General features: G+C 39.7%; 1 protein-coding gene across 1 annotated transcript in view; it reads right to left on the bottom strand.

Moving 5' to 3' along the window:
• Window positions 1-22,271, bottom strand: part of AACS (acetoacetyl-CoA synthetase) — a 38,814-nt gene that overhangs the window by 5,721 nt on the left and 10,822 nt on the right. Inside the window, exons 5-14 of the mRNA XM_029961161.1 lie at window positions 16,268-16,365; window positions 12,452-12,566; window positions 11,859-11,940; window positions 11,030-11,177; window positions 6,848-6,928; window positions 5,609-5,733; window positions 2,813-2,877; window positions 2,500-2,622; window positions 1,103-1,216; window positions 481-606 (exon numbers count right to left, since the gene is read on the bottom strand). Coding sequence (XP_029817021.1) covers window positions 481-606; window positions 1,103-1,216; window positions 2,500-2,622; window positions 2,813-2,877; window positions 5,609-5,733; window positions 6,848-6,928; window positions 11,030-11,177; window positions 11,859-11,940; window positions 12,452-12,566; window positions 16,268-16,365 — 1,077 coding nt within the window. The remainder of the gene's footprint in view (window positions 1-480; window positions 607-1,102; window positions 1,217-2,499; window positions 2,623-2,812; window positions 2,878-5,608; window positions 5,734-6,847; window positions 6,929-11,029; window positions 11,178-11,858; window positions 11,941-12,451; window positions 12,567-16,267; window positions 16,366-22,271) is intronic.

Below are 22,271 nucleotides of genomic sequence, written 5' to 3'. Positions count from 1 at the left end.
GCAGCATATACTTAAACTTCATGCTAATGAGGTAGCAGGTCAGCACTTATCCCTTGGGATTCACTCCTCCAGCTAGGCAGGAGCAGTCTGGCAGAGGTGCAGTAGGACTCATTAATAGCTGATTGCTACCTGACCTATTCAGCACTTCCATTTCACACTCATGCCAAGCAGTCTGTGTCTGCACTGCAGTCTGGGAGGCTGTGACAGTCAGATCTGCCTAATGAAAGCAGCAAAATGGGATTAGAGCCTTGCAGAGGTTCTTACTAGTTTGATTTGGATCCATATTCAAAACAAAGCACTAGAAAAGAGAGAGAGATGATATGAAACACGCTGTGGGGTTCTCACCCTGGGAATCAAAATTCAAAGCTGCACATGCCTGTCACTGGGCAATAGCAAATAAACCTGTGCCTTGCTAGGAACAGCAACACAGTCTGGATCCTTGGCCAGTCTGAGCAATATCCAAAGCCCTTCATGACATACCTGGGAATTTTGAGAAATAAGCCTTCCTGTATTTGCTTCCATTCTCATCGTTCCAGAAGTGTGTGGGCTGACAGGGAATAGGCTTGGTACAAACCAGCTCTCCACTTTCACCCCAAACTGGTTTTCCTGTTTACAAAGAAAGAAGCATTTTCCCTTCAGTAAATAAGAGGGTACCAAAGCAAAGAGCACCTACAGTTTTCACTTATTACAGCCAGATGTTGGTGCAAGTATGAGACATGCTGTGACTGTTGGTCTTGGTTTCAACTGGTGTTCAGTTATTAAGATCATCCCTATCTTAACCTCAGTAACTTCAGGAGAGTTACACCACAGGGTGGAAGCCAGCCTGGCATGCCCAGCAACACAGCTAGGGAACACACACCAAAAGCTGGAATTTGGCCTTGATGTGCTTTAGCAGAGTAATAGAAAAGGAAGGACTATTATCTTCACTGGAGTCCCTTAAAATCCAGATCAGATGGATCCATATGCAGCTTTTGTGGAACACATTTCTAAAGTGGAATCACACACATTAACAGCTGACTGTTGACCCATCTGATGAATGAAAATTAAGGTCATGTAACTACTTTGTTTTATAAGCATGCATAGTGTTTTGGATAATAGTTACCTTCATCGTTCCACGCTTCTACAGCCATTCCAAGATTTCTGGCCTGAATTTCTCCTTTGTAAACTGGAACTGTAACATTCTGACCCATGAAACATGAAATGATATCTGTTCCACCTATAATAAAAAGAAGTCCATTTAGAGTATACAGTACTTTGAACTCTAGAACAGTAAACTGCCACCTTTGCCAAATGCTTCTGATCCACATTAAGCACCATAAACCAAACAGCATTATCCATGATAATGTTGTGACTTTTATTAAAAGACTTCCTTCCTTGCTTTATATGTCTTTATGTATGTATGCCTTTCATGCAGAACTACCCCTTCAGGCATAACTTTTCACCTTTCAACATTTTCTTTAATCTCATTTAAGGAAATTTCCACTTATAGAAGAATGAGAAAATAAACAGGCTCTAGTTTACAGACTTAAGATATTCAGAGAATTACCTAGAAATGTTTTCTTGTTTGTTTTGATTAAAGTAACCAGTCAAGCTATTCCACTCAACATTTACTTAGCTTTTATATCTTATTAGCATAGCAGGAGGGGAGCCATGCCTATAGGATGAACAGTTATCTTAAGAAAAATAGATACTGTCAAAGTGCTTACTTAACTGGAATATTTATAGTCTTTCTAGGACTTCAAAGAAGAAGAATTAAGACACAAATCAATCATGCTAGCTTTACTCAAAAATAGGTTTCTGCATTAGAGTCTATTAATGTCTGTAGTAGCAAGTTCTAGATTCAGCACTACTCTTATTGAGCTCAGAGTCTGAGAACTTCAGCAGAATGGTTATACTTGAAAAAAAAAAATCAAACTAAACTGAGTTAAAAAGCCCTTTGAAAGAGTCAGTCCTTGTTACAAAGCAAAAGGAAGAGTGCTGTGGTGGATCTTATGTGACTACAAGTTGCCTCAGCACTCCTCACAACAAACTGCACTGCATGGGGGCTTGATATTTCTCTAATTATATAATTTACAAAAAATCTGTCTGCAGTGCCAATTACTTGGCACAAAAGAACTGAAATGGGAATTCTCCAAGAGATATTTTCTGCTAAAGTCAGCTATTTGCAGAACAGTATGTTCTGCAGGTTAATAGACTCTTTTCTTGATCTCAACCCTGCCACCCCTAAGGACAGCCAGTCAAAATAAATGATCATACTTAAAAAGAGCTAAGATCCAAAACATCCACCAAAAACCTTCTGGAGTGTATGAGTTTCATTATGGCACAGTGAATTATGCAGAAAAATCTCTGCACTAAAAAGACAGTTCATTTCAGTTTAACTATAAGCATTCCCAAATGATCCAAGGCTTAAGCTTCCCAAACATACAGCACAAATAAGCAAGAAGGAAATGCACAGGCAATCAAGAGAATTACTGAGATGCTGCAGTATAAAAGCATCACCTGAAATGGATCCCAGGAGGACACTGCTTTTTATGTGTTTGTAGACATACTCGTAGCTTTGAGATTTGAGTGGTGATCCTGTAGACAAGATAGTGTGGAGTGTTTGGAGATTGTGTGTTTCACCTTAGAAAGGAGAAAAATCAACACAGGTTAAGGTATAATTTTTACAAGGGTTTCAAACTCTTTGTCACTACAACACAGCATAATTGCATAAAGGACTGTGACAAGACACAGGCCCAAAACCAGGAGAGGAAAGGTAGGAGGGAAGACAGGAGGGAAGACAGGAGGGATTCACCAGCTTTTTGAAGCTTACATGGTTTTAAATTTTTCTCTTCTAGCACAGCCAGCCATTTTGCACCCGTTCCAAGGATGGTGATCCTAGAGGGAAAAAAAGTTTAAATGTTTTGCATATTTAAATATGCTAAGATTCCAAAGACCTGCAATTCCCACTGCTGTAAGCAGAGGCTGTTAGACACTCTGTATGTGGATTAGTCAAACAATGCAGTCTCTTAAAGCTTTCTAAGTGGAAGGCACATCCTTTTGAACTATCAAAATTAGTCAGATCACGTGTCACTTCTGCAGCTTTGAAACTTTTCATTCTATCTTTAAATATTAAGCAAAGCTTTCCACCTCATGAAAACATCATTCGCTTTCACTTACAGGAATTTGTAAGTGCAGAACACTCCAAAGACAACAGAAAATGTTATAATGTTTACTTCATTAATGGGTCATAATTGCCACAGAGCTGTGTAATGCAAAGCTGTTGCCTTGGTACACTCTTACACAGAAAAACTCTGCCATTTCAGAGCACAGTTGGATAAAAAATACTTTACTCTGAGACAGCACTCAGTGATTTTCCAGAGATTGGATTTTTCAGTCTCCACTGGTGAAAGCCTGAACTGCAGGTGCCTAAACAAACAGGAAATTTGGCCCAACTGAACAACTCAATCCTGCCCTTGCAAAGTCTATTTAGAGCTCTGCAATACAATGGAATTAAAACTTGAAACAAAGGCTGTGACTCTTCCCTACTCTATTGATAGAAGTGCTAGTTTAATGTTTCTGCTAACATTCAGGAAATCCTCTTCCCTGCCTTCTGCTAATTCATTTTATATTACAGCAATAAACTCACTCAAGAAAATGCAGAGATAGATGAGGATAAGGGCTACAGTCTCAGTGCACAGAACATGGGCAATACAGACACCAGCAGAGCTTAAAAATAAGATCCTGCTATCTTGGCTTTTACTCCAAAGGCAAGATAGAAGGTAGAACACTTCCAGGCAAGGAGATATTTCAACACTATCAAAAGGAGATGCTTTCCCTTTGCCATTCAGGTGGATGACTCTCAGCTCTCAGGTTACTTGCACAAACACATCAGTGGCATAGAGCAATTTACCAGGCACATGGGAACAGCACAACAGAATCACAGAATGCTTTGGCTTGGAAGGGACCTTAAAGGTCACCTAGCTCCAACCCCTCTGCCATGGGCAGGGAACCTTCCACCACAAGAGCCCACAGGACACTGCTCCTCAGTTCCCATGTACCTCAACCATGTGAACTATTTTTATGCTTATGTAATCTCTTTCCTTCCATGTCTCCAGTCAGTGCTTATTTTACATTAGAATACAAAATACTTCCCTATTTATTTTTAATGTTTGACACTTCCTCTATAGCACAGTAGAGCCAAGTCTCCTATTATTCCCTTCCAAATGCTACATAACTGCATTTAGTCACCATCCACTAATTCACTTCAACAGATCATTTAATGGATGTCCACTTGAGTAGTTCTTGCCATGCAGTAGGAGATTGCATATTCTTACAGTATCATCAGGGTATCTGAAGGCAAGTGTGGTGCATCTCCAAAGAAGTAAGGTAGTCTTCACATGTTGAAGCCTTTTTTTAACATATTTAACATATGAGTGAGCTGGGAACAGACTGCATGATGAAGTACCACCCAGATGGCCACCGCTTTTAGCGCCAGATTACAAAAGTGAGACATGCAGACACATTTATCTTCACTCAGATTTGGCATGTAGAAAAGAAACAATGCTTAAAAATAAGCTGTGTTATTTCTCGATTCTGATTTTTTGCCTGTTGTTCTACCAGGGTTTTTTTAGGGGGTGGGGCATGGCTCAAGTTTGTGGGTTTGTTTTGTGCTGTTTCTCTGCTGGAAGCATTTTGACTAGGCATTAACTTTCAGTTATAACAGCCAGAGACAAAATGCCAGTCTTTAAATATTACATGTCATGAGAGACAGTGAGGTTTAAATTATTAATTATCAAGACTTGGAAAGTGAATCTTTTCCACTTTTCCACTCATCCACTTTCTACCACCAAATTAATTTTCATTATCAATTAAAAATGACACTTATTTTACCAGTAATAACATTCAAATCTACTGCTTACATCCAGTTGGCAAAATAGGAAAGTTACCAAAAAAAAAAAACCAAAATAAAAAAAACAAAGTTCAACCAGCGTACAAAGTTAAATGCCACCACAGTGTTTTACAGTGCTTTATGTGATACCTGCTATTTCTCTAGGCTTCAAGAAAGGGCACTCTGAGCATTTGCAGGCAGAAAAAAACAGTATAAAACAATTACAGAATAGCTTGTCAGCAAGAATTAAGCATTATAGATTAAAAAGCAAAGTATGGAAATACAAGCAACCCTGCTGAGTCTTTCCAGTCAATTTATGTCTTTAAGTCAAAGTTCTATGTTGAGTCTTACGTTGAGCTGCTTGAAAAAAGGATTCTTATTTACTAGGTTCTGAGTGCACTGAGAAATTACTCGTCAGATTGCTCCCAATTACTGCCTTTTGAAAAGGCTGCTCTTGAAAACTGACTATTGAACCAGAACTCTTTGTTTGCCTGGAATTCTAATACTTGACTCAAATTTGAAACAGTTAGCTCTTTGTCTCTCCTGCTCTCTCAAAAAGTGCTTTTAGCACAAAATTTTAAAAGTACTTCCAATCAAGGCTAAGTCAAAAGCCAAACCATGTCATGCTGTGTACAAGTTCCTGACCAAGGGAACAACACCTTCAGTGAGGTTGCTTGGATGCGGTCATTGTGACAGAAGCAAATGCCATTATCCTTCTGTTTAATCTTGTTTACATACCCTAGTCTGTCAGTCAAGTCCCAGAGCACATTTGGTGAAGGAATTAGAGGAGATCCATCATACAGGACCACTGAAGCTCCTGTAGCAAGTGCAGACACTAGCCAATTCCACATCATCCAGCCAGTCTGGAAAAGAGAGGATACCTACATCAGTTTATCTTCATCAGTTCCCTGTCTGCTGTTCTGGCAGCTCTAGCACAGGATCAGGAGGGCTGTCTGCTGTCACATGCTGGTAGAGGAGCTACAGGCAACTATAAAAAGATGGACAGGTGTGAATGTTGGCAGAAGCTGGAGCAAGGCATGGTCCCTGCCCTTATGCCAGAGATACCACCCTGCCCTCTGCTTCCCTTGCCTGAAGTTTTCCTGCTGTAAGAAACTGTTAAATACCTGAGTTCACGCCCATCTCCACTTATTATGTCTAACCACATTATTTAAGAATCCACAAATAAGGCTGAAGCACTGCTTATCCTCTCACCTGTCCCAAGACTGAGCAGCTACACGTTCCTGATGGATGCTCATCTAACTTATCCTTACAAATATCTAATGAGATGGGAATTCCATGCCTCCCTACACACATAGTTTTAAGGCACAAGTCAAGAGACAAGACAACTTTGAGACAAGGCAATTACAATGATCCCTCCATGGAGATATTGCAAACTGACTAGTTGTGTTAAAGCTCAGAAAGGAACTCATGAGGAAAGACATGAGCCTTCTCAAACAGCTGCAGTAGTGGGAATCTTTGGAATCATTTTTCTTTATCACAGCATCGGAAAAAGCACCCCCACCCCATATCTGAACTCTTACATAGATCAGGTTTACTCCCTTTCCTTTACAAAATTTAGAGCTGGGCAGTTCCTTTCCTCCCCATCAAAACAGACACATAATAGAAATTCTCATCTTCTGTATGATGTAGCCCTGCATGATGGAGGAAACTGGAATCTGATTTGTAGGTGATATTGATGAGGCAGTTTGATCAATAAACCTAAGAGACTGTAAAAATCAATTCATTTTCCTCACCAGTTAGGTCAGAAACATTTAACATGGGTTTGACCTTTCATCAGAAAGGTTGCATTTTATTATTTTACCTGAATTTTTTTAAACTCAGTTACATAGGACAATCCCTTGCAGAACAAACATTTAAAATACTTTAAAATGTACTTGTAGATTTGTATGAAAAGTTCTCATCTTTATAAGAAAGATTTATTATAGTGATTTTAGAAGTGCCTTAAGCCCCACTTGCCGTTGTGTAGTACATAATCACATCACTGCTGGTCATGTTGCCATGAAGAATGTGTTCCTTCAGGTGCTGTATTAGTGTGCCCTGCAAAGACAGTGAAAGAAAAATACAAGATCATGTAAGTGAAAAGCAAAACTCTGACAGCACATTAAGACTTAAAAATTACTAATGTAGTCAATACTTTGCAGGATGTACTGCAGGATTAAAGCAAGTATTTCCTTTAACTACAACTGAAGTAAATCCCAGGGTCTATTTACTGCAGCAGCAATTGCATTCCTCATTCTCACATAACTTTTCAGCCTCTCTCATTAGACCTCAGCAATTCTCATGGCACATCACTGTTAACCCATGGAATAAATAACTTCCCTGACTTTCAACTCTGCAATCAGAGTTGCAGAGTACTCCATGCAGACCATCATTTTAAACAGCAGGCTTTTACCAGTCAGATTTTCCAAGATAAGCCCTTTGACAGAGTTTCATTTTCAGCATGTTTGGGCAACTGGGAGGAATGAAGGACTGAGAGCTGCCATAAACTGCAGCAGCTGCTATACATTAGCACTATGTATCCGAATTATCTTATCTATTAACATCTAGGAGACATAACACCTAACACTAGAGATCTCTTGTAAGCACTGAAGTGACTAGCAATGTGAAATGTCTCACTGCTCACATCATCAGTATTAATAATGTACTTGAATATATTACTTTTCTTTTGTTGGAAATGCTGCTAAAGTACCTTCCTGATCATCGTTAAAACATAACTTGTTAGGATAAATAAATTTACAGACTACTTCATTAAGACACTTCACCTCAGTGACAAATTAACGTGGCTGATGTTAAAATAAAAAATGGTTTTCGCATTTATGCAAGGAGTTACAGTGAAACTATTAACAGCCTCATAAGCAGGAAACAAGATTTACACTGAAAGAAAAAAGATTACAGATAAACATTTGAAATGAAAAAGGAGAGTCATAAAACTGGCAAACGCTTCGGGAGAAAAGGCAGAAAACATTAAATAAAAATAAAGGAGTAAATCTTATTTTTGCTTCACGGCTCAAAGGAATCAGGTCTGAATTCACCTGCTGCTGTTTGAACACCCTCAGCTGTACAACACTGCCACCTAGCTATAGCTACCATCTTCTACTGCTGAAAATTACCAAAACCTTTAGGACTTAGAAACACTGTGTCTAACTGAATTGTTAAGGTTGCCAGAAGAATTGCAGGTGTTAACATAATTACTGCATTTACAAAAAGAAATCACACTGCCCCTGCAGGAGATACTGAAAGAGCCACAAGAAATAGCAAAATTAAAAGTCAAATTCAATTAAAATAAGTATTGGTTCTCTTTTTCCTTCATTCAGTTTTTGCTACTTCACAGTTTTGGGATCAAAAGGGGATTTTAAAAACAATGACTTCAGGTAGAGGCTATGAACTATTCCCCTGCAAAACCTGTTAAGACTCAGCCTGGAAACAAAGGTACTGTGGGAGAAGGCAGAGCTGTTCCAAAGAGCTTATGGCCCAAGATGCTCTCTCAAGTTTATTTATAGGGCTTGTTTATTTATAGGACTTTTACAACCCTCAAAATAAATCCCAAGCATGTAGCATTTCATGACACAGATCTGGCAGCTGATAAAACTTACTGGTCTACTTGTCTTCAGTGGGCTCAACATAAGGCAGGTGAAGTGCTGAGCATCTGCAGTGTCAAAAACCAGCAGGCACTGCTGCTCCTGGGCCACAGTGTGGCTCAGGAGGGACCAGTGCTAAGCAGTTACACAGCTGAGAGCCTGCCATGAGTAACTACTCATGGCTGCTCAGCCTGGTCTCAAACCAGCAGTGTTCTCTACATGCTGTTCAGAAAGAGTCCGAGCATGAAAAATCCTCAGAGTGACTTGCCTGCAGCTGCACAAGGAGTCTGCAGCAGGGCAGATGTCTTGCAAGTCTTTAAGATGGAAAGAAATGATGTGGATTTTATCAGAAAGTTATCTCCTTAGATAGCTGGGAATATGGAATAACCAAAAAAGGGCCTGTACGAACGAGGTAAGAAGCAGAACCAATGTTTTTAGGACTAAAGAACAACAATTACTCACTAATGTATTTTTTGTATTTAAAAAGAACCCTTCAAATGTCTTTCTGTAGCACACCTAACTGTTCAATACCATACACACCAGAAAAAGCCTACTCTCTCTGAGGCACCACTTTTTAAAACATCTCCCATGACCTGGCTGCATTTTCTTTATTTATAATGTGTCATTTCACTGTGTATTGAGAAAACAGAATATGTGCAGGGAAAATAGACCAGAAACATACTGCAGAATTAGATAAACTGAGTTGTGAATTTAAAGTAAGCTGCCTATTGGCATCTAAAATCACTACAGTAACAACACAGTATCAAAGCATGCTATAAATAAGCAATACTTGAAATGTCTTCATTGAAATGTCATCTCTTCTTGCTGTTTTAATTACCAAAACCAAACTTGAGTTAATGTAAGGCTGGAAAATGAAACAAAGATGGTGGACTAATTTTGCTTTTGTTGAAATCAATAAGAATCCTACTATTAATTCCAGTGGAAACAAGATTATGCCAAGAACAAACAGAGGAACCCAACCAAGTGTGTAGAAGGCATCTAAGAATTTATTTGCATGGACTCTTTGCAGGCCCTATTCACACTGACACATACAAAGCATGCAACTCCTGCAGCCTCTGATGAAACAACTTGCTTTTAGGCAATTTCTAGAACTTAAGGGGGAAAAAAAGTTACCCTGCAACACAGAACTAGAGCTGCTCAATAGGAACAGAATCATTACAAACCTATTCATCCATCCATTACCTCCTCTCCTCCCCAGCAAGGATGAGTAATCTGTACCTAAACTCTAGGGTAGCTCTGTACAAACTGAAAAGATGGAGACCAGAGCAATGATTCAGCTAAGCAACAACACAGGAACATGGGAAAAGAAAGAACTTTGTTGCAGAGTCCTGCTGTCTGATCTACATCTGTTTTCATCTCTACTGTTTATCACCCATCACTGAACAAAACACCCGTCCTGTTTTTACTAATCCACCCCTGCAAGTACTTAACCAGTCTAAAGCCAGCACAGCTTCAAAACAGCTGTCAAACCACAAAATATACCTTCTTCACAAACACTGGATGTGTCCCAATGGGACCATTTTGTGTATCACATGCTGCCTGGCATGAACTCCTATTGATAATATATAAAGCAGAGTGTTTACAGGCAGCAGGGGATTTGTCTGCGGGCAAATCCTCCAGTCCTTGCCATCAAAGAGAGGCAAGAACATACACACCATGGGCACAGCATCAAAGGATCCTGCCCTCAGGCCACCCAGCCTTGCAGGATGCTCATCCTGACTTTCAGAGCAAACACCAGAAATGATGGACTCTGGCTAAAAGTTGTGCAGTTCCATTTACACATGTTGGTACAATTGCACTGTTCAACACATCCTGCCTGCCTTGAGGGGGAAAAAGCCCTGCCTTTGAAGGATTACACTAATGGAAGAGTTAAAGTTTCAACACTATGCCTGACTGCTGGAGTCACTTCCTCTACTTTAAGAGCTTGAGAACATCAATAGTAAACAGAAATAACGTGAGCACAGGCCATTTTGGCACTAATATCATATACACCTTTAGCCATAACAAGACATGGCCTAAAGCAAAGATTCCATACAAAGCAAAACCTACACTCAAGGGGATGGTAACCTTCTGGCTTCCTTCCTTAAAAAAAAAGGATTGATGAGAATAACATACTCTGAACTAATAAACACAGAATACAGTTTAAAGCAAAAAATAATCTAGATTATAAAAACTGCAAGCTCCCTATGGGCCTTAGCTTGGCAGAGTCCAAAAATCAGTTCCAAACACCCAATTCAAGTTTTTTGGCCTTTCCTCTACAAGTATCAGTCAGGCCAGTTCTAGTGATGCTTTTGTGACTGATACTTCCTGCCAGAAATCTGAAAGGTCTCCACACTGATCTCTAAACCAATATATTTTATAGCAATCCATATTTGCTTTCAAACAGCCACTTATAAATAAAAAGGTTCACTGCAAGTTACTGAAACACTGTCAGCAATCAATTCTTCCTTAAAGTACACCATGGTATGATGCTGTTAAAGGGAAGATGTAATCCAGGGAGTTAAGTACAGGCAATGCAGCTCCAGGAGGGAAGACATACCCCTGCTGAATGCACCATGCATTTTGGTGCCCCTGTTGTGCCTGATGAATACATGATGAAGAGAGGATGACTGAAAGGCAGCTGCTCAAACTCCAGCTGGGGAGCCTGGTCTCCTTTCCCAGTAGCCAAAAAGTCTTCTAAAAAGACACTGAACAAGAGGGGGAAAAAAAAAAAGGAACATTGCAGAAACTTCTGAAAGCATTACCCCAGCCCATACATATGATTACCTCTGTATTCAACAGCTCATTTACAATAAGCCATATACCCAAACTATGTATATAATTTCTATTTTTAGTCTCCTCTTTGAATTGCTAATTATTTTGTTTCCTTTTCTGTTTTAAAATAAGCCATTAGTATAATCTTTAGACTGAAGACAACAAAATCAAACCTATAAACCTGCCCCTGTGACCAGCTACCAGTCTTAACAGTTCAAAGAAGACAGGAACAAACTGAGTCTAACCCTGGGACTCAATCATTTCCAAAAAGTGTTTAAACATACATAATCCAAATCAGTAAGTAAGCAAAAGAAACTCTAAAAATGTCATTTAGATTATTAATTATTCAGCTCAGGAAGCTTTGTTCTCCCTGCTATGTCCTACTGAATTTTGCCTTCATTTGAGAGCCAGTAATACCAACGATGGTTTTGTAGGAGCAAAACATCTGCAGCAACCTACACTACACTTCTGTTTCTAGTATGAAGATGGACCACATTAAATCTGACTAAATCCCATTTTTTCCAAGTTCAAGAGGTCAGTCAGGCAGTTTCCATAGCTATCAATATCCATCTCATGCCTCGTTTGGACACTCACAGCTCACAAGCTCCCATTACCTGTTTGGAATCTTGGAAATATCTATGGTTTCTCTTGACGAGACATACGGAATCACTACCACTTTTTTTAGATCTGGAAGCCCTGAAAGAAAGAGGAAAACAATTATTTACTACACTCAGTTACATACCCAGAGGTCTTTTCTACCTGATTGAATCATACAGTGTAACGCACGAACTAACAGAAATAATTCTGATGTACTGAAACCCCAAAAGATTAAACTGTTACCCAAGATATAATTTCCTCAATATTGCCAGCCTTTTATGTGTAAATCTGCAAGCTCTAGTGCTTTAATACCTCTTTCATTTGTCTTCAGCGGCACTTTGCTTGAGCTTAAAAACCACTATCATCAGCTCCTGTTCCTCTGCTTCTACTGCTGACTAATATCTAGTGATCTATTTAAGTTAAACGAGCAGAAAACTGTTAAAATTACAGAAAGGACCACTCAGTTTTTACTCAAATCTGTTCTGAAAAATCTAAGTGACCACAGTGATACGGTAAAGAAGGAAGGACAGCAACAAGCAGTGTCAGTGCAGGCTTTGAGTGCCCAGAGAACTACAGTATAACTAAGACTAGGTAAGATGCAGTGAAATACCTTTTACCACTCTCAGCAGCTTTTCCAAGTGATTGTGCTCTTTGCCATTGTATATTACAGCTTCAACAGAGAATATAAGTTTAGGTTGAATTTGGGAAAATCTATCCAGCACACCCTAGGGACAAAGAGAAAAATAAGTTAAAAAAAGCCCTGAAATTAATTGCTAGGAAATCTCAGTGGATGCTAAATGCAAATTTCAATTCAAGCAAGGAGTAAGGACAGGAATTAACAGGAGAGTTGTTAAAAGAGTGCCTGCTTTCATTCATACAAGATCTCCAAAGTACAACAGGTTTGTAACAATCTATTTCATGATCCCCAAATATATCAACCAGTAATACAGATAAAATCCCCACAGACCACAGAACATTGTTCACTGAAGGGTCAAGCTCACAAAGCTGTCTAAGCAGCTAAAAAAGTCACCTTGAGAGTCAGCTATAAACTCATCTAAAGAGGACAACGATGTGAGCAGGAGTTGGGCCCCTCATTTCCACAAAGGCCCACAGGACTCCTGGCTGCACCTGCAGGCAGGTGCTCTGCGTGCCCTTGGGGTGCCTTTGACAGGGCACCAGTGTTGGGGCTCTGAATGGGGGGAAACAAACAGCCCAGTCTTGTGGGAGATGTATTTATCATAGAGTGAGGTAGCACTTCACCTAAACTGGCAGCTTTGTTTTGCTACAATTAACAAAGGAAACTATACCACTCTTTTTTATCAAAATAATCTGCATATTGAACAAACACCTACGCTACCAGCAAAAACTACCACAGCTCCTTTAGAATCTCTGGGGCAGGGCACATTCAAATGCTAATTTTTCAGGTGTCTCCTCCAGCTTACATTCTTTTCAGGAATTTATCACAGCTGTCATCCTATTGGAGATTAAAACCTTTCTGACACTTTTCCCATGTACACTGCATGTACACAGCCTACCAGAAATAAATCGGTTTGTATTCAACAGCAAGAAGCAAATCCTTTTATTAAAAGCACTCAGCACATAGTGATGTTCAAACCTCTCTAGCTACATTACTTGAAGCATTAAGAACTATAAGATTACTCAATATTGTAAAATTGTCAGCTAACTGTTCAAGAACAATCTCCTAAACCATGCTGCAAGAGTCAGACTTGAGTTATGTGCTTACTCCTCCCAGCATTCTTTATTCTTCTGTTTTCTATTTTGTCTTCTACTTCACAGCCAAAGTGAGAAACAAATTACCAAACTAGAAGATGAATGCAAAAACATCACAATCAAGTAATCTCTGTTAAACTTCTTTTCAAGCTGGACTCCTCAGGGTTGAAAGAAAGCCTCCTGAAAAGGCACAGCAGTCCTGTCCTAACAGCTTCCCATGGACTTTCTTTCTCTTCAGGAAAGCTCACTGAACACCACAGGTAAGGTAGAAGGATATGACTAAATATAAATATTTAACTGTCCCTGCTGAGTATATCACTTAACAGCTTTCTCTCATATCAAAGATGCATTTCATTTTCCTTGTTCACATTGTAAGAAAACACAGTGACAATGCACTGACACTCAAATACATCAATTGGTTTAAAATAAAAATCACCAGAATCTGTTTCAGTGACAGAAGTGGTTTTCAAGAGGCCCCTAACTAACAAACTCAGAAATGTAGATTTAATTAATACATTACAGTCACTTTCCTGCTTTCTTAGGTATTTCATCATACCTACTTCTTTGTACCTTTTTCCAAGAACAGACGAAGCAGCCACACACACGTGCTGGGTGTATTTATGTATCTGTGTGTACTCATCCTGAGCACAGAGCCCATATACCCCATTTCCACACTGCCTGGTGTTTAAAAATGAAGACCAATGAGAACTAAGGGTACTCTAACAGAAGAATCAGATCTGAAGAGGAGTGAATCAGAAACAGAGATGACTCCAATACTCAGGGTCTTACCAAATCTGCTAACACACTCCATTGGATTCATTAGCACTGGCAGGATCAAATCCCACAGGGCAGCCTGGCATGATACAAAGGCAATACAAACAGATGGAACATGTAATTGCTACACTGAAACTTTAATCCAACCAGATGGCTCAGCAAGGAATCACTTTCACAAAAAGCTCAGGTACAGCAGATATGGCTTGTTCAATTCAATGAGCCTCAAATCCAGTACTAAAAATTCTGCAGGACCCCACAAATGGAGCTGCACTGACAGTGCCAGGGCTCACCAAAGGTTTCTCAGCTAGTTCTAAATGCAGAGCTCCTTTATAAACTCTTATATCCAACAATTTCTCACACACAGGCCTCAGAGCCCCACTTTCCTATTAATATATGGAAATGGATTACCAGAGACTAGAGAAATGAAGCAAGAGCTGCCAAGAGTGGCATTCTGTGTGGGAGGGAGCTCACTGGTTCTCTGACAGCAGACTTCCTGAATGCTTGAAACCTTTGGATGTATGGCATTCAGAGACTGCAGTGTGTAGGCAGCTCTGAAAAGTGACATTTCTAAGCTTCAAACATATATACACAATTGGACTTGAAATGTTGAAAATGCTACACTATTTCCCAAAACACAACCAAAAAAAAATCTTCATTTACATTAACAGAATTAATGCAACTGCACAGAAGGAAGAATATGTTTTCTTCAGGGTGGAAGCCAATATGTCTGAGGATCTCTGCTGATCTCCCTCAAGATTTTAGGGTTTGAATTCATGCCAACACATGCTGCCAAAGGAGAATAAATGATATTGATGGCACTGCTGCTCCAAGGCTAAGTTTCATTAAAAAACTATCACAAAAACTTAAAGCTGGGCACTGAAAATAACAGCAAATCAACATGGACAGAAAACATACCAGTCCTCTGTAATGCAAGCAAAATGAACAATCTCTCCCCCAGATGAGAGATCAAATCACATTGCAGAGAAGATATTCCATACTGTCATTTTCTGAGCAAGCAGAAAATATTTGTAGAACAGATTGATCGTTACATGCTGTAATGATTTTTTAATAGTTTTTCTCCAAAACATGGAATGCTGTCGCACTCTAGTGCTAATCCAGGGAGCACATTCCATACATTTAACCAGACACTGGGGTTAAACACTGAAATTGAGGGTGCTACCTAAAAGCCTTTGTGTTCTGTGCCCTGCAGTGCACAAACAGCACATTCTCCAAATGCTGTCATGTCAACTTTTAGATAGAAGAAAGGTTCAACACTCTACTGTGGAAGTAATTTGTATCTGTTGATGGGTGGTAAAGACTTCCCAATGCAAGCAGAATATATTCCCAAAGCTTCCAGGGCATATCTATTTGGATGCCATGATAATGCTGTGTGTGAACTACAGCAAAAATTTATTTCTTCACTTAAGTAAACAAGGTTAGTGATATTAGCCTGAAATTCTCCACCTTGTTGGCAAACAAAGCCTTCTGGAAGAGACCAACTGGGATGGTGCTGAGTTTACCCACACAAGAGGAAAAGGATGGGACTGCTTAGGCAAAGAACCTGGAACATGACTAAGCAGCCCAGAATGAAGGACCAAACTTCAGACAACTCAGTTGAACTGCTGCTTATTAGCATATTTAATATAATAAATACTAACCAAGACTGGGGAGTCCATCTGAAAATATTCTAACATGAGTAGCTAAAGTTACTCAAACCTCTAAGCTGAAAATCATTACTGTCAACTGAAAGGACATGTTTGAGTTTGTGGGAGCCAGAAAAAAAATCCGGAGTACTTGGCTGTGCCAGGAGGTGGCAGCAAGACTAAAGTGAACAGAATCGATCTGCCACTTGTATTTAGCACCCTCACAGTTGTCTGAAACAGAGCAAGAGCTTTTCTGCACATGCAATGAGGCCACTCACGTTAATGCCAAAGTCTGGTGATGTGGAGCTCCAGATTGCACCGATGCTCGCAGCAGCCAGCATTGCTTCCACAGCATGGATGCTGTTTGGTAAGTAACCTAGGGCAGGGATGGGATGGTTAGAGATGGAACACAAAAACATCAAATCTTACAGTAAATACAATACATACAGTAGATAGATATTAAAAATTCAAAATCCTACACTGAAGCATGATTTAAAGTTCCCCATACAACCATAATGTCCTACTTTGAAGTCAAATCAGTTATACAAGGTACCAGAAATAAACCCATTTATAAAAATATTTGTATCAGGTTTTCTATCTAGAAGGTTACCCCCAATTTACAAGTGTTTCTGCTTAATTAATGAGCCTTCCAGGATAAGAGAGCAGCACATTGAAAAGAATAGCTGGGAGAGAAAAAGTTTGTGGATTGATTAGGCTACATAAGAATACAGCATATGCAAGGGAATAGAACAGGTCTGCAAGAACAGCCACTGGAGAAAAAATAAGTATCTGGAAGGAAAGGTTATAAATAGCTCAACAGCAGAGATTCAGCTTTACAAAGCTAAATTTTGTCTGGCAGACACTGCCAGAATCATAAACACAAAACAAGCAAAACCAGTGTCTCAGCTGATAAGGGAATAATAGTGGGAGAAGCCCTGGAACATTCCTACATTATTGTGGCTCTTCAGGTTTCTCTCATTAGCTTGCAGCAAGATTTCAAGTTTTAAATTCAATTTATTAAGACATACAGAATAAATTAATGTCAAAAGAGTTAAGAGTTTTGGTAAGCTCAACTTGAACAACTCTCCAGAAGGTGCTGGGTGGCTGAGACTGACTCTGCACTGATCAGAATCCAACCCAAAGGAAAACATGCAACTGGAATTCACAAACTACACTGAGGTAGATCAAAGATCTGCAGTTTCAGATCATCCTTCCTAAGCAACCAAAAAAAGGCACAGAATGGACCTAATTGCAGTACTCCAAGACCTAACTAGAATTCAGCATTTGAAAGCAAACTTAAGTGGCAGTAAGTGGCAATAAAAATGCTTTCCACCTGCTTAACATCTGTAGTAAACACTGACAGATCTTGGACTGCACATTTACCAGCACAAGGCACCTCTCAAAGAAAGATACTTATGCAGTTCCTGTCCTGAAAAGTACATCCAATCAAGATCTTAACAGCAATTTCTGTTACATCAACTTTATCAAGCAAGAGGATGCTGAGCTTGATTTTTGCCAACTTGTCCACAACACTTGAAAAAAAAAAAATAAATCCATCCTTTTCCAACTTTGTAAAAAGTAAACTTCAAGTCAAAAAAATCAGTGAAATCACCTTCTTAAACCAGCATGGCCACTTCAGTTACTCTAAGCAGCTTTGATTTTGGGAGTAGGAACTTTGAAAACAGCATTATGACTTAAGCACAGCAATTTCTGGAAAACACACAACTGTGAATAAAAGCCTCCTACCATGCTAAGATATAAATTACTCCCTAGAATTGCCTATAGCTTGTGGTGTTTTGTTCAGTTTAGTTCTTAAGCACAAAGTGCAGCAAAATCTCATGCCCATAAAGGCATTATTTATTTTGTTGTTTTTCCCTTGGGGTCAAAGTTTATGAACAGGGTACAGTATCCCAAAATCTTAGAGACTTTTCTTTTAAGACAAACCTTCCTCCCTAAGTGATAATTTGAAATATATGAACCTGAACAGATTAAAATGTCATTTTGTGTGTCAAAAGCAGTTCTTTAATTGATGCCAAATATTTCCACTGAGCATTTCTTGGATGGGATGATCAGGGGGCCAGAGTGCAACGAAAACTGAAAGATCTCTTTCCCCGCTTTGGAGCAGTTGGTACCTTGCCATAGCTCACAAGCTTCAGTTCTATTATAAGCAATCCTCCTTTTCACCACTCCCACACAAAAGCCCTCAAGGCAAGAATACAAGTCTTTGCTGATTATTGTGAGCCAGACAATTAAATCATTAGTTTCATTTGTCAGTTGCCTTTGAGGTGGTGGTTGAGTTTTGGAGGATACCAGCCAAAACTGCCCAAAGGTATGAAACATGTACAGCAACTTACTCTGCATTTCTGTATCTACCCAATCTCTGCAGGCAGCCAGGCTGCCTGAGCACTGAGATTTCACATCTGTCCCAACACCAGGTATTATGAATAAAGATGTTTCTATTCTGACCAGAGATCCTCCAAACACAGCAATGTAAGAGCTCCTGTTACTTTTCTCTCAGCAGCTCCCAACCCTCAATGACACAAACTACTTCTCCAGCCAGTCTTCCAGATTAAAACAGGATTCTGAGAAATAAGAAAGACTATTATAAATATTGATTTCTCCCTCTCTCGCATCTGAGTTCGGCAGACAAACCACAGCAACTGCCATGTGTAAAGCTCCCTGCATTTAACTGCACCCCTTGAGATACCAACTTACTCCTCAAAGCACTCAGTGGGCTGACAGGTCCCAAGGGTCTAAAATGGGAGAAACAGAATCTTGCTGATAAAAAGGATGAAAAAGGCAACTTCTTTAGCTGGATTTTAACATTGGGCAGGAGTCACAGAGCAGTGACCTATGTATAGAAGCTCTGTACTACAGAAGAATAATGGTACTGTTAGTTTAGATATTCATCATATGTTTGTTCAGGTATTTAACTAGAGCCTCCATGTTCCTTGATACAATATTTCAGGTAAGAAAACTAGAATTTATCAACATGGGTAAAGGTTGCAAAAGGTATTTATCTCTGTAGCTTAAATTACCCCTCACAGAAGGTGAAAACTAACTTCTGTTACTAGAAAGAGAAGGATCTTCATACTTTGGGTGAACTGGAAAGCAATTGAATAGAGGGCTCAAAACACACGAGGAATATCAGAGTATGACATACCAAGGGCCCTAGCAGCACTCCTCCTGACTTATAAGGATGTATACAATCTCCATAAGGACAAAGAAATGAAAACTTTACTTGACATAAAACCTTTAGGTAGGACAAGTGGTAACTTAAAAACAGCCTGGATTTTTTTTTAAGAGGCACTAACAGCCTGATATGCTCAAGACAGCATTTTCTATCAGTTGCTATTTGCTTTATCTAGCACACACTGAGACTACACTTACATGTGTTCACTTACACTGCAGTACTTCACCAACAGAACAGGTAAAAACTGAAGTTTAAAATTTTATATGATCATACTGAAAACTATGCCACAGGTCTTATTTCTCAGAGTGCTGAGAACACATTCCATGCAAGTATCTAATGCCTTCATAAGGTAGCAGAAACGTATATACAGAAGCACAGGTATCCAAACATTTGCAGTCACCTGCACGAAAGAGAAATTGAACTGAAACCCTGCATCAGAGACTTTGAGCATTGAAATAATGCATCAGGAGGAAGGAAATGGAGAGCTACAACTAAAACATCTCAGTGGCTTATACTACTGAACTACACCAGCTCTCAAACAGAAGAGAATTCAAAGACCAGACTTCCAGTTTCCCTTTTCAATGTTAACATAGCATTTCATACTCCTGTAGGACTTTAAAGTTGGACATCCTACCTAACATTACTGTGGCCTGAGACTATTAGTAACATGCTAATCTCCTTACAAAGCTAGCTTTAAAACCCACGTAAGCAACTAGGGCTAATACAGTTACTATAGATAAAATACCAGCTCTAAACAATATTATTCATTCATGTTTTGTTGAGGATGTTTTCGTGTGAACACATGGGGAAGATTAGATTGTTTTTAACTGCTGACTTGTAACAGAGCAAAGCTGGCTACAGGGATATAATAGAAGCAACATATCCAGAGATGAGAAACACACTCCAGGTTTATTTTATTCCTATCTCAGTCACTGTTACTTGCCAAACAGATGGCCAGGGGGAGACCAGGAGTACCTCACATGTGGATCTGTGCAGCTTGCACCTATGTCTCTTCCAACTGCTCAAGCATCACTGACAGTACTACAAGACATCTTCAGAGGAAGAAATACTTCACCACACACCTGCTTCAATTATGTTTACTATTAAGTGCCATCTCCTTAGTGATGGGAAGGGAGGACTAGGATGAAAACAAGCTGAAAGAGTGCTGACACCACTGCCTGTCCACCCACATTCACCCACCTCCAACTTTAACACACTATTACAGTCATGATGCAACCACAACTGGTATTGAACAAACTAGGGGATATGTTAAGTGTAATGAAAAGTTAAAGTAGTCTTGTCTTAGAGGCAGTAGAGCATGGGGATGGAGTCCACAGGAAAACAACATTAAAAAGCTCTCATGTGTGATTCTAACAGCTCAAGATGTTAAGAGAAAGAGTTAAAGGGCATCAGAACCTGACAGGCTTGCTAAGTGTTAGGCAGCTGGAATAAAATTAATAGAATATCTCCCTTCTATTTAAAAGCTGATTTTTCAGAAGCAGTAGAAGCATGCCCTGTGTTACTGCTATAAGCCACATGAAGAATCACCCTTCCCTCTGCCATCTGCTATAAATTTCAGAACAAATTAAGTCCCAGTGGATTTTGGCAAGCTTCAGAGAGCCTGACCTTTGATACCACAAAAGGACATAGGACTCAAACTTTCCCACCCAATACTTGAAGCATCTTCCCCAACTCATTTTGGGAAGCCTCAGTCTCTGACTGCCATGTTACAGTTCAGCTCTTCCAAGGACTGCCGGTATCCTCTGGCATAGGAGAGAAACACAGGAAAGAAGCTGAAACCCAATGCAAAGAAATATATATGTGTATATCTAAATAATGGGATTACTGCCAAAAATCCCATTGGATTTCTTTCACAGGGAAGCTCTCCCTAGATGTGGGCTCCTGCCCAAGGCAAAGCAGGGAGTCAGGAGCACAGGACTAGGGGCACCAGGGGAAGGGAAAGAACGGGAACTGCGCAACAGCTCAACTGATACGGATTCCTCTGACTGAGGATTACAAGGAAAAGAGTCTCCCCAGCCAGGGTAAGAGGGCAGAGTGGAAAAATGCAGAATGCAAAAAACTGCCCAGAAGAAAACACACACACGAAGACTCCAAATGTAAAAAGCTCTACCTGAGCCCAAAACCACACTGTGATTTTAAGGAAAAGAGGCTGCCTAGATTCATTAACCTCTTTTGTTACCAAAAGTACAGGGCTTTGTAAGGACTCCAAGCCTACAATGCCAGACTTCTTCCACAAACCAGCTGCAGCTGTTCATAAAGATATGCTTAAGCTATTGAAATGATCAAGGGGCCCCACTCCACACAGATCCCTGGTTCCCTGCAGCAGCCAGGCAGACGTGCTAAACAAGATAGTCATTAACTAAAAGGAATTGTTACTAAAGCCATAATAATAGCATAATTAGCAGCACAGACTACAGCTATGTTTTCAAGAGCACGTTTTTTCCAGCTACAGAGTACATACTCTGTTGCTCCTCAACAAGTGGTCAAATAAGAACATAGTAAGTGTTAAGATGGAAATTAGAGCATCTCAGTCTTCACTCAGACAAGCCTCAACTTCACTGGGTGGTTCATACCCAATTAAGGATTTATCTCTAATTCTGTGTTAAAAACCAAGCCACCAACTGTGATAATTATGTGCTCAGTTACCAGTTCCAGAGAATACTTATACCATATGTGTGAAATGAGCTCTGAGTTTTACATTTTCAGGTCATACTTATGGCTTTAAAAACACACCCCTCTGGTTTTCAAGATACAGGTTCAAGTTTGTAACACGCAGAAAACAAACCAACAGTTTCATCACTTGGGGTTTGCATCACATAAGAATTTACACATACTTGGGATAATGGCCAAGTATTGCTCAAAAACATGTAATTCCAGTAGTACGATGGATACATACACCAGAACTTCCAGGTAGGAGTCAAGGAGCTTCAAAGATATTGCAGTTCTGACTGGCACTATGCTGAGAAAACTAAAGAATTACAGAGCACATGAAGTAGAGATGAAGCAGCTCAGCTGGAAGACCAAAACCAGCAATTCAGAAATAAGTGAACTGAGACCAGCCTGAGTAA

The sequence above is a fragment of the Manacus vitellinus genome, unplaced genomic scaffold (assembly GCF_001715985.3).
Source record: "Manacus vitellinus isolate BGI_N305 unplaced genomic scaffold, ASM171598v3 scaffold_31_pilon, whole genome shotgun sequence".
In the NCBI taxonomy this organism is placed as follows: domain Eukaryota; kingdom Metazoa; phylum Chordata; class Aves; order Passeriformes; family Pipridae; genus Manacus; species Manacus vitellinus.
Note: the sequence above shows the minus strand (reverse complement) of the source record. Positions and strands in the feature narration are given on the sequence as shown.